Source organism: Triticum aestivum, chromosome 5D (assembly GCF_018294505.1).
Source record: "Triticum aestivum cultivar Chinese Spring chromosome 5D, IWGSC CS RefSeq v2.1, whole genome shotgun sequence".
Classification (NCBI taxonomy): Eukaryota; Viridiplantae; Streptophyta; class Magnoliopsida; order Poales; family Poaceae; genus Triticum; species Triticum aestivum.
In genome coordinates this window covers 539,805,799-539,819,942 of record NC_057808.1, presented here as the reverse complement: position 1 = coordinate 539,819,942, position 14,144 = coordinate 539,805,799, and the positions used below count along the sequence as shown (strand labels likewise).

The 14,144-nt window shown below is 45.0% G+C and overlaps 2 protein-coding genes across 2 annotated transcripts in view; one reads left to right on the top strand and one right to left on the bottom strand.

Moving 5' to 3' along the window:
• Positions 1-3,583: 3,583 nt before the first annotated feature.
• Positions 3,584-9,960, top strand: LOC123123621 (uncharacterized). The gene is made up of 10 exons (XM_044544159.1): positions 3,584-3,859; positions 4,695-5,584; positions 5,902-6,031; positions 6,127-6,575; positions 6,683-6,763; positions 6,864-6,962; positions 8,351-8,509; positions 8,597-8,683; positions 8,787-8,858; positions 9,359-9,960. Exons 2-10 carry the CDS (start codon positions 4,799-4,801, stop codon positions 9,662-9,664), a joined length of 2,169 nt encoding a protein of 722 aa, XP_044400094.1. The 5' UTR covers positions 3,584-3,859; positions 4,695-4,798; the 3' UTR covers positions 9,665-9,960.
• Positions 9,961-10,856: 896 nt separating this feature from the next.
• Positions 10,857-14,144, bottom strand: part of LOC123123620 (probable glycerol-3-phosphate acyltransferase 3) — a 4,579-nt gene continuing 1,291 nt past the window's right edge. Inside the window, exon 2 of the mRNA XM_044544158.1 lies at positions 10,857-11,968. Coding sequence (XP_044400093.1) covers positions 11,066-11,968 — 903 coding nt within the window. The 3' untranslated portion in view covers positions 10,857-11,065. The remainder of the gene's footprint in view (positions 11,969-14,144) is intronic.

Below are 14,144 nucleotides of genomic sequence, written 5' to 3'. Positions count from 1 at the left end.
ACTGGGTTATTATAAATATGCTCTACAGGTGTCTCCGATGGTGTTTGTTGATTTGGCATAGATCGAGATTATGATTTGTCACTCCGTGTATCGGAGAGGTATCTCTGGGCCCTCTCGGTAATGCTCATCACTATAAGCCTTGCTAGCAATGTGACTAATGAGTTAGTTGCGGGATGATGCATTACGAAACGAGTAAAGAGACTTGCCGGTAACGAGATTGAACTAGGTATGATGATACCGACGATCGAATCTCAGGCAAGTAACATACCGATGACAAAGGAAACAACGTATGTTGTTATGCGGGTTGACCGATTAAGATCTTCGTAGAATATGTAGGAGCCAATATGAGCATCTAGGTTCCGCTATGGGTTATTGACCGGAGATGTGTCTCGGTCATGTCTACATAGTTCTCAAACCCGTAGGGTCCGCACGCTTAACGTTCGATGACGATTTGTATTATGAGTTATGTGATTTGATGACCGAAGATTGTTCGGAGTCCCGGATGAGATCATGGACGTGACGAGGAGTCTCGAAATGGTCGAGAGGTAAAGATTCATATATTGGAAGGTTGCATTCGGACATCGGAATGGTTCCGAGTGATTCGGGCATTTTTCCCGGAGTATCGGGAGGTTACCGGAACCCCCTGGGGAAAGATTGGGCCTACATGGGCCATAGGGAAGAGGGGAGGCAGCCCACAAGGGGCAGCCGCGCCCCCTTCCTATAGGGAGTCCGAATTGGACTAGGGAGGGGGGCGCCCCCCCTTCCTTCTCCTCCTCTCCCTTCCCTCTTTCCCCCTCTCCGGAAAAGGAAAGGGAGTCCAACTAGGATTAGGAGTCCTAGTTGGACTCCCCTCTATGGCGCGCCCCTTAGGTCGGCCGCCTCCTCCTCCCGTCCTTTATATACGGGGGAGGGGCACCCCATAGACACAACAAGTCTTCTCCTAGCCGTGTGCGGTGCCCCCTCCACAGTTACACACCTCGGTCATATCGTCGTAGTGCTTAGGCGAAGCCCTGCGCCAGTAACTTCATCATCACCATCGCCACGCCGTCGTGCTGACGGAACTCTCCCTCGTCCTCAACTGGATCAAGAGCTAGAGGGACGTTATCGAGCTGAACATGTGCTGAACGCGGAGGTGTCGTACGTTTGGTGCTTGGATCGGTTGGATCGCGAAGACATTCGACTACATCAACCGCGTTAATAAACGCTTCCGCTTTCGGTCTACGAGGGTACGTGGACACACTCTCCCCGCTCGTTGCTATGCATCTCCTAGATAGATCTTGCGTGATCGTAGGTAAATTTTTTGAAATACCGCGTTCCGCAACAGTTTGTAGGAGATTCACCTGATCTACATTCCTACCAAACCGTTTTTTGTTTTCCCAACTCGTTCATCTTCACCAACTTGTTACTCTTAGAGCTTGGGATCCTGGACGGTTTGAGATTCCTCCAGAAGCTTTCTTGCTTATGGTGTGCTCAGGAGAAGTATGTAAAGGTTTGGTGGTCACCTTCAAGACAAACCCCGAGTGATTCGAGACTCATCCGTTGGGGGTGACTCAAGAAGAATACATTGAGCCTTCCATGCTGTTGCTAAAGCCTTGGCTCTGGGACCACTCCAATAGAGATTAACACTTCCCCAAGTGTTGGGGTGGGAAAAGAGCAGGTTTTGCCCCAACTTGGACCCAGGGAAACCAAAGAAGAGCTACTTTCGCCCATTTGTTGAGCGAAAAGAAGAGTTCAACAAGAAGAATGTATGAAGAGATTGAGATGTTTGGATCTTGGCACTCTCACCTCATACGACTCAATCTGGAACCCCCTTTTCCTTTGACCAACAAGTCCTCGAACCCATGGGGGTCGAGCCCGAGCTGCCGCTGTAGTGCAATGGGTCTTTCAAGGATCGAATTGGGCGTGATCTGGCCTTCATCTCAAGGACGATGGGGGATAAGCTTTATTGTCGAGAGGGAAACAGACCGGATCACCAGCTAAGGCCCCTAAATAAAAAAATAAGGCCCCTAGGAAGTGTGAACTTCAAAATAAAATCCACGTCATGGACTCACTTGTGGTTAATATGTTCCCACTCTTTATTTTTTTGCTCACCTTTCTAGCGACTTTTCTTTTTGAGAAAGTTTTAAGCGCCCCATTTCCCCCTTTTTTTGGAAAATTTTATTTTGTGAAACACTAGAAGAAAATGACTCTCTAAAACTTTGTGGGTTGCCTCAAAGGCTTAAAATGCTCAATTAATCATTCCACTAGGATCCCAAGGTATATCAATGCAAATTTAAGTTATCAAATATTTGGATCTAAGTCGTGAGTATATGGTAACATAGATCATGTAACAATGAAATATAACCCTCTTCTTGTGCATTGCCATGCCGTAAGAGAACAATTCATGAATACAGAGTAAATGCTAATGCCAATTTCTTGTAATTTTAGCATATTAGAAACATAGAGAGGCCCGTCATTTCTTCCTTTATCGAAATAACTATATAGTAGCAATAAATTTAATTATATAACTTTCATTAGTAGCATCATGAGAATAAGTAAGTTGCGAGCCACCAATATAATCCTTAACAAAAGCAAACTTCTCTTATATAGTGTAGTTGGGGGAGTTCAAAAGCATGATAGGATTATGAAGTGCGGGTGCAACACTAATAATTTTATTCTTATCACAAATAACAATAGTATATTCATCTCTATGTATCATAGGGGCATCATGGCCTTCAATATATCAAGCATGAAAGTCATCAAAAATAGTTTTTTCACCTAATGAGTTCAAAGGATCATGTATTTCATTTCTTCCTCTAGTAAGCATGGAGGGTAAGAAAGCACTTCAAAAGTTTCTTCCAAATGGTACTAGCTTGTGAACAATTCTGCCCCATGACCCGTTTTAGCTGCTTACTATGTTGAGACTCCCATTCAAGGCAATAGGATGGACGAAGAGAGAGGCTATTTTTTTGGCATATTGCCATGCTACGAGATCGCCCATCTGCCCATTCGGCAACAGGATTTGAAGGATTCTTCTCACTTCCACTTCCCAAAAGATCTCACATATCTTAAAGCAACTTTGTCCCATTCCATGGCTAAGATTTAACCTGATCATACCAGGGTCTGGCCAAGCCCGAAGTGAAAACCTCCTAGGCCCGGACCAACCCGAAACACCTGAATAATACAAATTTTCATTTAAATTTTTTATCTTTGGGCATTTAATATATTATTTTTGCTATTTTTCAACTAAAATAAGTATTTAAGCCTCATTTAGTCTTCCAGGCCGGGCTTTGCGCTTAAAAAACTGAGCCCAAGCCTGGCCCAGATGTCGGGCTTTCGGGGATGGGCTACCAGGTCGGGCTGCCCATGTGCAGGTCTAGCTAAGATAGCCCCTGGGCCCACTTGTGTGAGAAAAACACAAGACATGTGCACAAACAAGAACATACAAAGAGCGCCACCGTATTGCCTGGCCGTCCGATCTGATCTGAGTCGGAGAGAAAGACCATCAACGGTCAAATCATGTTCCACGTGGAGCCGGATTCACCAGATCCTCTTCGGGGCACGCCAAAAGACCAAATTACCCACTGTCTACCCTCCACCCCCCACCCCTCTCCCTCTCGCGCTGGTCCCCTCTCCGTGCTGTTCCCCGCTCGCTCGCTCCCTCTCCTGCGCTCTCCGGCGCCGCCCAGAGGACCCCCGACGCCGCCCTCCCCGCGGAACTCCGGCGCCTTCCAGCGCCACCCGACGTTGCTGTTCCCGCGGAGGCCCGGTGCCCCCCGGCTCCCTTCGACGCCGCCCCTCCCCGTGGAGCCCCGGCGCCCCGCGGCCTGCCCGTCCCCGATGCGCGCCGCCCTCTCCCGCGGAGCTCTGACGCCGCCAGGTGAGGGTTCCTTGCTTTCCTTGTATGCTCCTTCGCGTGATTTGTGCAGTCCCCTAATAAACCCTAGGTTTTGTGGCGGAGGTTGATCAATGACATCGTGGGAGGGATGAGATGCTGCTCTATTTCTGGCATGTGAACTTATTTGGGGAATTCAATAGTCACCATGAGAGAAATCTTATTAGTTTATGAGCTATATAATTTTTTATTTTTCTCGGAGCAATCGATTTGTTGTTATGTTTAGAGATGTTGTTTTTGTTGTCTAGTTTTGGAGGAATTTTGTGCCATAGCCTAGTGAGCTTGCCAATTTCGAGTTAGTTAAGGGGCTGTTTGGTTCCTGCCCAGGCACGTCCCGCCAAATCATGGGCGTCGTTGGGGCGCCAAAATATCGGCGAGCGATTTGTCCGCCGCCGTTTCGCCAGCGCTTTGGCGCAAAAACAGAGGGGAAAGGCTCAAGCGGGGCTGGCGTGCCGAAAATTTGGATTCCATCCAAACAGGATACGAAGCGCCGGTCAACACCTATATATTGGCTGGGCAGGCAAGGGCGCCAATCCAAACAGCCCCTAAGAGTCTGGACTTGCTCTTGGGGAAGTGATGTGCTCAACCTCTATGACATTGGCTTAGCAATTTAGCTACTCCCTCCGATCCATATTAAATTGTCGCTGATAATATGGTTCCATATTAATTCAGCGAAAATTAATATGGATCGGAGGGAGTAGCAAAATCTGACACTTATCTGGTTGTTTGTTTGCGTGTCGTGGACATGGAGGGTTCAATGTCTTTGGAAGATTTCTTACTTTGGAATCAATATTTATTATATGCTGTTCTCTATCCGCAGGTAGGGTTTGACCAAGGGAAAACGGAAAGACATGCTACTCCTTCCGTGTGAACTGCTGTGATGCATTGCCTAAACTGAGAATCCACCCCATCTTGAGTGAAATCATGGCGCGAAAAGGAAGTCAAAGTAAAAGTGGTCCGAATCTCGCTTCACCTAATCGGCAAAATACAACTAATGGTGATATACTAAATACACCAGAAAGAGATCCAGTGCATGGTGAAGATCCAAGTTCACATCTTCAAGGTAAATCAAATGGTTCTGGAGGGAACACTGGCCAGAAAACAAAAAGCAACAAGAAGAATAACAAAAGCAATGGCACCTCCTTTGGTAAATCTGATGACATAACTTCACATAAACAACAACCAGAAGATATCAGTACTGATATGCAAAATTCAGAAGAACCTGGGCCACCTTTCAGCAGTACCAGACCAAGAAGAGATGGCAAGAAATCCTCACGGCGTGGCTTTGGTAAAAACTCATCAGTAGAACAAACTCCATTGCGTATTTTGACAGAGCAAGTCAAAGAGAAGACCAGGCATGTTACTTCCATGGCTGCATCCCTTTTTAGAACCTCGATGATGTATGTGATGGAAGAAAGCAAAGTATTGGTTGAGAAAAATAGGCCAGCTATCACAGCTTTCATGGCAATGGCAGAAAAAGGGCGTGCCTATGCCCTCGGCAAAATGGAGTATGTTTATCCTATTGCTCGGGCCTGGATGTTTAGTGCTGGAAAGCTGATGTTGCTCTTGTTGACTGTTTGGTTAGACTGCAACATAAGGGGCTTCGATTCTCTGCTTCGTCTGGGGACAAATTCCCTTATTGCAATACTTTGGTGCAGCATGTTGTCAATTTTTGCAATGATTGGGATAAAGAAAATGCTCATGTTCATGGTATGACCAACTATCTTTTTCTTCTTTTCTAGTTACCTTGCTGACAATTTAATGTTTACTGTGCTAACAGTGGTTTGGACTTGGTCAACATTTATTTTCTGCACTTTTCTCTCATGAGTGCAAAAGTAGTTTCAGTAAAATTTCTAATCACTAGCCTGTTTAGTCCATGCAACATGTATAGTCTTCTGCAGTTGATGATGCCTTTCTAAGTTTTTATTATGCTCTCTTACTTGAAACTTTGAATTGTCAAATCAAAGTAGATGTGCTTAATGTCCTGGCAGTATTTTCATTTTTGCTATTCTCTCTTTGTGATCTAGGTGATTGCTGCTTCTGTGGTTGCCTTTATTGGTATTGGTTTTGCTGTCCTGCTTGTCGCGGTGCTTGCAGTGGTGATTTTATGGCTGTATGGAAGCTTTTGGACAACAAGCACTGTAGTAATTATTGGAGGTCATATTCTACAACTTGTCTACTATTCCTTTGTGACCACTCTTACTGAACATTTCATAGTGTGTAAAAATTCTCTAACATTGCTTAAAATGCAGGTGCTTCCTTTTTGTTGAAGCATGAACGATTTGCTCTGCTTGTCACCTGCCTATATTCAATGTATTGTGCAAGAAGCTACATTGGATGGCTTGGATTACTTTTGAGCCTGAATTTGTCTTTCTTTTCAACTGACGTTCTAGTCCAGTTCCTGAAGAAAAATGTAGACAATGAAAATGGTTCTTCAAGGAACTCTGATCAAAATTCAGACAGATCAAGCAATTTCTTTGGGGAATTTCAGCAATCATCAAAAGACAGCAGCTCACATTCTGGATATACTCAACAATCTAATCGTGGCCCTGGTGATCCGTCAACAAGTGGAGCTGAGGAGTTAACCTCTGAAGATGAAGTGGCACGTTTATTGAATTGCGCCGATCACTATTCAGCATTTGGATTTCGCCCGTATGAAATCATAGATGTGTCAGTACTCAAGAGAGAATACAAGAAAAAGGTGATGCTAAAGATAAAACTAATGTCAGCTGTATGAGTGCCATATGAATGTTCATATGCTGCAAGGTTTGATTATATCTTTGTTAATTGTGATTACTGATTTTGCAGGCTATGTTAGTCCATCCTGATAAGAATATGGGCAATGATAAAGCTGCTGATGCATTTAAAAAGCTTCAAAACGCATATGAGGTTCACATCCATTCATTGTTGAAATAATTACATATTCAATTAAAATGCATCTTTTTATAAGATCATGTATGTATTCATGAGTCCACAACTGTACACACAGGTTCTTCTTGATTCAGTGAAACGAAAGACATATGACGATGAGTTAAGGAGGGAGGAGCTACTGAACTACTTCAGGCGGTTCCAGGGTGCTTCTCAAAAGGTTTTCCTAGCTATTCCTTACCAAATGATGTTTAATATTTACGCTTTGCTTGTTTTCTCTTATATCTTCTTTCCTTAAAAGTAGTTCCATGCATCATTCTTGTAACTGCCTGCAACTGCTGCTAACCCATCCATGCTAGTTGCCTCCTGTGCGAGGGAAAGGTACCCAGTTTAGCTGGACTAGAGAATCACCCTACTGTGGCCATGTTTCAATTAATTATGGTGTATTGACATGTTTTTGAAGTGCATGAGAAGGGTTTGCATTTGAACTACCCCCTCCGTTCCTAAATATGAGTCTTTGGAGAGATTTCACCATGGACTACATATGGATGTATATAGATGCATTTAGAGTGTAGATTCACTCATTTTGCTCCATATGTAGTCCATGGTGTGGAATCTCTCCAAAGACTTATATTTAGGAACGGAGGGAGTATTCAATTGCATGATAGTTCATGTTTTTCAGGTTAACCTGAGAAAAAAAAATGAAACTGCCAGCAATCACTTTACCACTTACGAGCGGATTCGGGATTTGGCTGATTTGTGCTTTGCTGGATTTGCAAAATCACAATGCTTTTTTTTTCATTTGGTCTCAATTAATTGAGGACAATTTCGGAAGCCTGGCCCAGTAATAGTCATAGTTAGTGGAAGTTGATTTGACCAGTGGTATGGATTTTACTGTTCAGTTAAGTTCCTAGTGGAAGTTGATCTGGCCAGGGAATTGGTATGTATTTTACTGTTCAGTTTAGTTAAGTTCAATGTTCTTGTGTGCATTGTCTTGTGTTGGAAAAACATTATATTTAGCTGTCCATAGCCCTGATTTAATGTCTTGGAAAAGCATTATTTACCAGAAGGGTGCTGGATGGTTTCAGTGGCAACAATTGCTCATTGGTTTTTGACCCAACTGTAGACGGTGTCCTTGATTGCTCTGATGCAAACATGCAGTTTCCATGATGGTTTGGTGTCATGGTTTTGATGTGAAAGTGACTTCCGACAGTAGGCAGTTCGATCGTTTGGGGATGGAATCATGTTACATGCAATAGGTTCATATGTATTCGTTGCAGTAATTTTTTTTGTCAGTCTGAATAGTGTGACGTTCCTAATATCTGGTATCATTTTGTGTTGCAATTGTAAAATTTATTCTTGCAACTGCCATCAGTTGTTTTATGAGACTAGTGTTTGGGAAATGTTTATGTTGGTTTAACAATCCATTCTGCCAAGGTGGTCTGAGATAAAAACAGAAGACACAAGAATAGTAGATGTACTATCTACATATTAATACAGCTTCATAGTTTTCAGTTTGCTTTAATTTATCCTCCTCCTTAGAAAGTATCAAATATGACTACACATCTGATGCCATAATTTATTTTGCTGTTTTATTTTGTTTACTAGAAAGGAGGACATGGTACATTTCAACAAGGGTTTAGCCCCTCTGAAGGTGTTGATGAAGGACCTTCTGCTCTATCAAGAAGAATAGCCTGCAAGAAATGTGGCGATTTCCATCTGTGGATCTATACAGGAAGACCTAAGTTGCAGGGCAGATGGTGTCAGGTATTTTCTTTTGGTATATGGCTGTGGTTGCTTTTGATTCTGTGCTACTAGTAAATGTTCCGTATAAGTTACTTTTCTTCATCACAGGATTGTAAAGAGTTTCATCAGGCTAAAGATGGTGATGGATGGGTTGAGCAGTCATTTCAACCGGTCCTATTTGGGATGCTGCACAAGGTAATGTCAGATTATTCCAACTCATGATATGACCAACTGCAAAAACTTTTAGCCACCACAAATGTCTTGTGACTGATGTCTTATGATATTTACAATTATGCAGCCCGACCTGCCTCGTGCATTTGTTTGTGCTGAAAGCAGCATTTTTGATGTCACCGAGTGGTTCAGCTGTCAGGTAAAAGTTTATATGTTTTATGAATATTTTCTTTATTACATTTGATTGCTCATCAGTTTGATCTTTGGTCAGTACATATCTATGTGTTGTAAGGCATGGCTACTATATGGTATACCTAGATGCTTATCTGTTTGAACCACTGAAATCCTGTGTTTCGTTCATGAGAACTGTGACCAAGAAACTTCGTATTAGTGCAGTATAAGTTCAGTAAGGTGATCACTTGCCACTGTTAGTTTGAAGTTTAGCCAGAATCTCTCTGGGCATTGTCTCCGGTTCTCAGTTTACTATTAAGATAAAAAAATGAATGGTGAATAGGAAAGCAGTAAACGTACTAAATCATAGCTACAGCTAGAGGACATTTGCAGGTTTCTGAAATCTGAGGCGTAGAGTGGAGTGACACACTTCCGGTCAGGGTCATTATTTCACACTCCGCCTAGGGAGCAGAAAGAGAAGCAAAGGAATATATGAACTGATACACAATTTTCTGTTTTGTTCTCCAGGGAATGAGATGTCCACCGAACACCCACAAGCCGACCTTCCACGTGAATGCCAGTTTGGCAAAGCAAGGTAGTGGCAAAGGGAGCACGTCAGGGCCGAGGGGTGGAGTCCCAAACATGGATGCAGGAGTCGATGAGGAGTTCTTTGAGTGGCTGCAGAACGCTATGCAGTCTGGCATGTTTGAAGGGCAAGGCGACCCCCCTTCTCCGGGCAGCGGAAGCCATGCAAAGAGTGGTGGTGGTGGTGGTGGTGGCGGCGGCGGTGGTAGTAGTAACAGGAAAAAGAGGAAGGGCAAGAAGCAATGGTAACTCACCTGGGCAGGGAAAAGATAAATAAAGGATTTTGAGTGCATCCACGCAAGGCAAATGGCCAACTTAGTTCGTCCCTGGATGCTAAAGACTGGCATGGTACGCGTACGCTGAGACGCCATCGAACATCCCGACTCGACTTGGTAAGATTTCAAATTTCGAGAATCGAAATTCAGATGAAAAACGAGAGCATGTATGTGTATGGCAATGCTGGTGGATGTATTGTTACTCGCCTTACAATGAGGCCCAAAAATGTTACCCTAAGTGCAAGAAATATATGTCATTATATCTGGAAACTTGTCTATTCTTCTCGGGATGAACTTGCATTTATTTTGCTGAAGTAAAAATGTTTATCTTGACTTTGCTGTAGTTCTCATGGTCTTCTGATCTGACTCAACACTTGATAGCATACAGATGGTGAAAGCTAGCTGCTGAAATGTCCAGTTGTATGTAGCCATCACTCACCAGTACCATTAAGCTCCCAACCAAATGGCGTAGCAAATCAAAAAAGGAGCTACCAGGCACCACTGGCGACAGTGACGTGCCTCTGCTTAGCCACCGTGGCAGTGACATGTCTCTGCTTTGCGTGATGATTAAGCTCGATAATGACACAAACCTTAAACACTTTCCATCATCTGGGTGAGCTTTAGCATCATGCTACAGTTAGAAATCTCTGTCACCTTTTCCAGGACAAATACAATCATTCTCACCCCCCGCCTCACTTTGTGTACAAACAGAAAGATTAGTACTAGGAATCAAAATTGCATGCCTTTTGTACGTGCTGCAATTTTGAGCTGAGTGACGTGGGATTTTACGTGACGACATTCAGTCAGCATTTCCTTTTCTCTTTCAAGGATATACTCGTACATGGAAATTGCAAGAACATCCACTGCTTGTTGGTTACGCCGGGTCGGGTCGATCGACTAGTTTTAGTTGATTGTAACCCTGTCAGTGGAGGAATGAATTAGTGGCCGGCTAGCTGTCAGGTGACTGAAAATCGAATTTGGGTCAGTCGAGTCGTCACAAGCCGTTGGATGCAAGATGGATGGCCAGATCATCTTCTTCAATCTCCAAAATGATTGACTCTTCATCTTCTACCTCTAAACCGCCGGCCTATCACAGGCCTAACCGCCGCTGTCCGCTGCCGGCGGCGGGAGCGCTGATCTACTCGCTGTTCTATCCTAGAAACAAATCAAGCAAAACCGCTGTATATATTATGATTGCAAAAATAAAGAAATTGCACACTGTATTAGTGTGATATTTTCACAAAGCACCCCGGACAACACACATAATCCCTGACGAGGCAGGAGAGGACACGCATATGCACTGTGCCGCCATCAGCAGCGACAACAAGCTAGCTTTGTACTCGTCAATAATAGACTGCGCTGGCATCAGCTGCAGCTAATTCTTCGGGCCGCCGTCGTGGGAGGCGGCGGCGCCGACGACCCCTTCGTTGCCGGCGAGGATGAGGTACTTGTCCCTCCTCGTCAGCCCGGTGCGCTCGTACCCGAGGGCCTCTGCCACCCGCCGCTGCACCTCGTTAGCCACGGCGCGCGCCTCCTGGTCGCCGCACTCGACGGGGTCGAGGAACTGGACGAGGTACGACGGCACCGGGTTCATCAGCAGGTACAGCGGGTCCAGCATCTTCCTGCCCCCCGCCGTCGTGCCGTGGAACATGTCCACCGCCAGGTGCAGCGCCACGGGCACCACGTCCACGCCGCCGGCAGCCAGCTCCGCGAACAGTGGGCTGAACCGCAGCAGGAACGGCTCCCTGCACGTGGTGCCCTCCGGGCACACCACCAGCCCGCCGCGGCCGCCGCGGCGGGCGAGCTGTGCCTGCATGGCCCCGCGGTCGGCGGCGCGGTCGCGGGTGAGGCGGAACGTGGGGATCGGCGCGAGCATCTCCGACAGGCGGCTGATGCTGTAGGTGGCCGCGGCGAGGTCGCGCCGGCCGGCGGCAGCGGACACGCAGAGCGGGTCCAGCAGCGACCGGTGGTTGCACGCGAAGAGGTTGCCCTTGCTCTTGTCCCCGGCAGACGGCAACGACGATGCGATCATGCGGTTGTGCATGCCGAGGCTGGCGAGGAGCGGCACCGAGAGGGAGAAGGGGAGCAGGAGGAAGACGGCAGTGCGGAGCACGGCGAGCGGCGCACCGAGCGGGAGCCACACGAACATGGCGAGCGTGGCGGCGGGCGTCGGCCGGAACGCGGTGCGGCCGTCGTGGAACACCAGGGGCTTCGGGTACCGCCGCGGGTGCAGCGCCCCGCGCCGGCGCCGCGTCGACTCCGTCGGCACGTACACCTCCTGCATGCATGCAATAAATTGTCAGCGACAGCCCACCAACCAAAGCCGGTTAACAGAAGACTATGCTACACGTACGTAGTACACGACAGGAAATATTGAAGATATGCTCGAATTAATCAACGGCCAGGATGTTAACTTAAAGGTAGTTGTAAACCAGGAGTAGCTCTCTTTTCAGAAAGGCGTTGAAGAGCCAGTATCTCTAGCTTTCGAGTACGGCTGGGGACAGCAACATCTGTGATATGATTATAGATCCACCGGGCAGTATATAATTATCTTCGAGTATGATTGGGAAAAGTAGATGTACATGCGTGCATGAGTTTAATTTAGGGGTTATGTATTTGTGGAAACACCTTCTCAACAAGCTCATAGATGAGCATCATGTCAAAAGTATTTATGCAAAAGTATGTTTAAAATGCCGAAATAAGATGCCGAACATATTTTTCTACGTTTCCACTATATATTTGATCATATCATATTGCGTAAATAGCCTCTTACATAAATGTAGGGAAAGGCTGCGTACAATAGACCCAAAGTGATTGGACCCATCCCCGGACCCTACACAAGCGGGAGCTACATGCACCGGGCTGCCTTTTTTTATATTGCGTAAATCTTTCTAATTTTTGTTGTTAAAATATGATGCACATCATGAAATTAATGAAAGGCCCAGGTGTTGGTGTTACTAGAACCATCTCTCTCATTTTCCGGAAGGTGTTGAACTGGACAGTATCTCTACCTATCGAACACTGCTCAAGATAGTAACATAGGACAAACTCTCTCGTTTCTCGGATGGCGTTGAACTGGCCAGTACCTCTAGCCATCGAATACTGTTGGGGATAGTAACACAGATCCACCACCACCATTATATAAAGAATGATCGTGATCACATGATGCTGAACGTGTACTACTGCTTACTACTTTTCTCTTGAAAGCTGACGTTTTGGACAACTTATTTTGGCACGATTATGCACGGCTCTTTCCATACATATCCAAGCGTAGCTAACTACTCCCTTCCCTTCGTTCCTAAATATAATCTTTTTAAAGATTTTAAATGAACTACAACATACGAATGAATATAGACATATTTTAAAATGTAGATTCACTCATTTTTCTCCGTAGTATGTAGCCTCTTGTTGGAATCTCTAGAAGGACTTACATTCGAGAACACAGGGAGTAGGACTAAAACAGAAGTAGGATACTGTGCAGGCACTGTAGGGGGACTGTAGGTGCATCAGTGCATGCATGCATGGTGGCTTGCAATCACTGATCGAGGTGGTGCATGTGCATGTGCATGTGCATTCAGTCGGTCGAGTTGACGTATGATCCATGGAATGCAGTTCGACCAGGTCCGACACGGACACGTACGCAACGCTCGAGCGAGATCAACCACTCGAATTAGCTAGGAGGATGCACATCTCAATCATGGAAATTTTACTATATATGTGCCGGCATCCGTGTAGGAGCCATATACACCTTCAGATTTGACGAATTGAACGTGACAGAGAAACATATTGCTTGCTAATCGTAGTAACATCAAGTATATGCCACGCAAGAAATAGACCTGAACTAAAATACTACTCCCTCCGATCCTTAGCTAGTCTAACTTACTCAAGAGTAACATGCAGCGATGAGAAGGTGTTGCATATTCTTAAGTTAGTACTCCCTGCCCAAGTGGGAGCTACATGCTTTGTTTAAAAAAGGAATTTCAGTCACTTCTCTAAGCAATAGAACCATGTAACACCCAACCATCACCATTTATTCCCACCACACCATGTACTCTCTCCTTTTTTTTAGTCCGCATATAAGATTTATCTTAAGTCAAACGTAGTAAAGCTTAACTAAAATTATAGAGAAAAAAATATTAACATTCATAATATAAAATTGATATCACTAGATGCATCAAACTTTTCATGTTGCATATTTCTAGTATTGTAGATGTTGATAATTTCTTATATATATTTGGCCAAACTTTATGAAGTTTGTCAGACTAATCTTATATGCAAAGTAAAACAAACGGAGGGAGTACTATGCAAATATAGTGAAAAATCGCAGCAACATTTTGCTAGAATTGCACACTTTCAAGACACCAGTTTTAGCAACGCTTAGTGATCGATGTAGTAGTAGTACAACTAGTAGAATTTTGAGTGACTAAGACATAAAAATTCCAGGCTATCTTGTC

Excerpts from the sequence above, each read along its gene's own strand:
- LOC123123621 (XM_044544159.1), top strand. The coding sequence starts at position 4,799 with ATGGCGCGAAAAGGAAGTCAAAGTAAAAGTGGTCCGAATCTCGCTTCA. Across the intron at positions 5,585-5,901 it reads AGAAAATGCTCATGTTCATG|GTGATTGCTGCTTCTGTGGT; the intron begins GTATGACCAACT and ends TTTGTGATCTAG. Across the intron at positions 6,764-6,863 it reads AGCTTCAAAACGCATATGAG|GTTCTTCTTGATTCAGTGAA; the intron begins GTTCACATCCAT and ends CTGTACACACAG.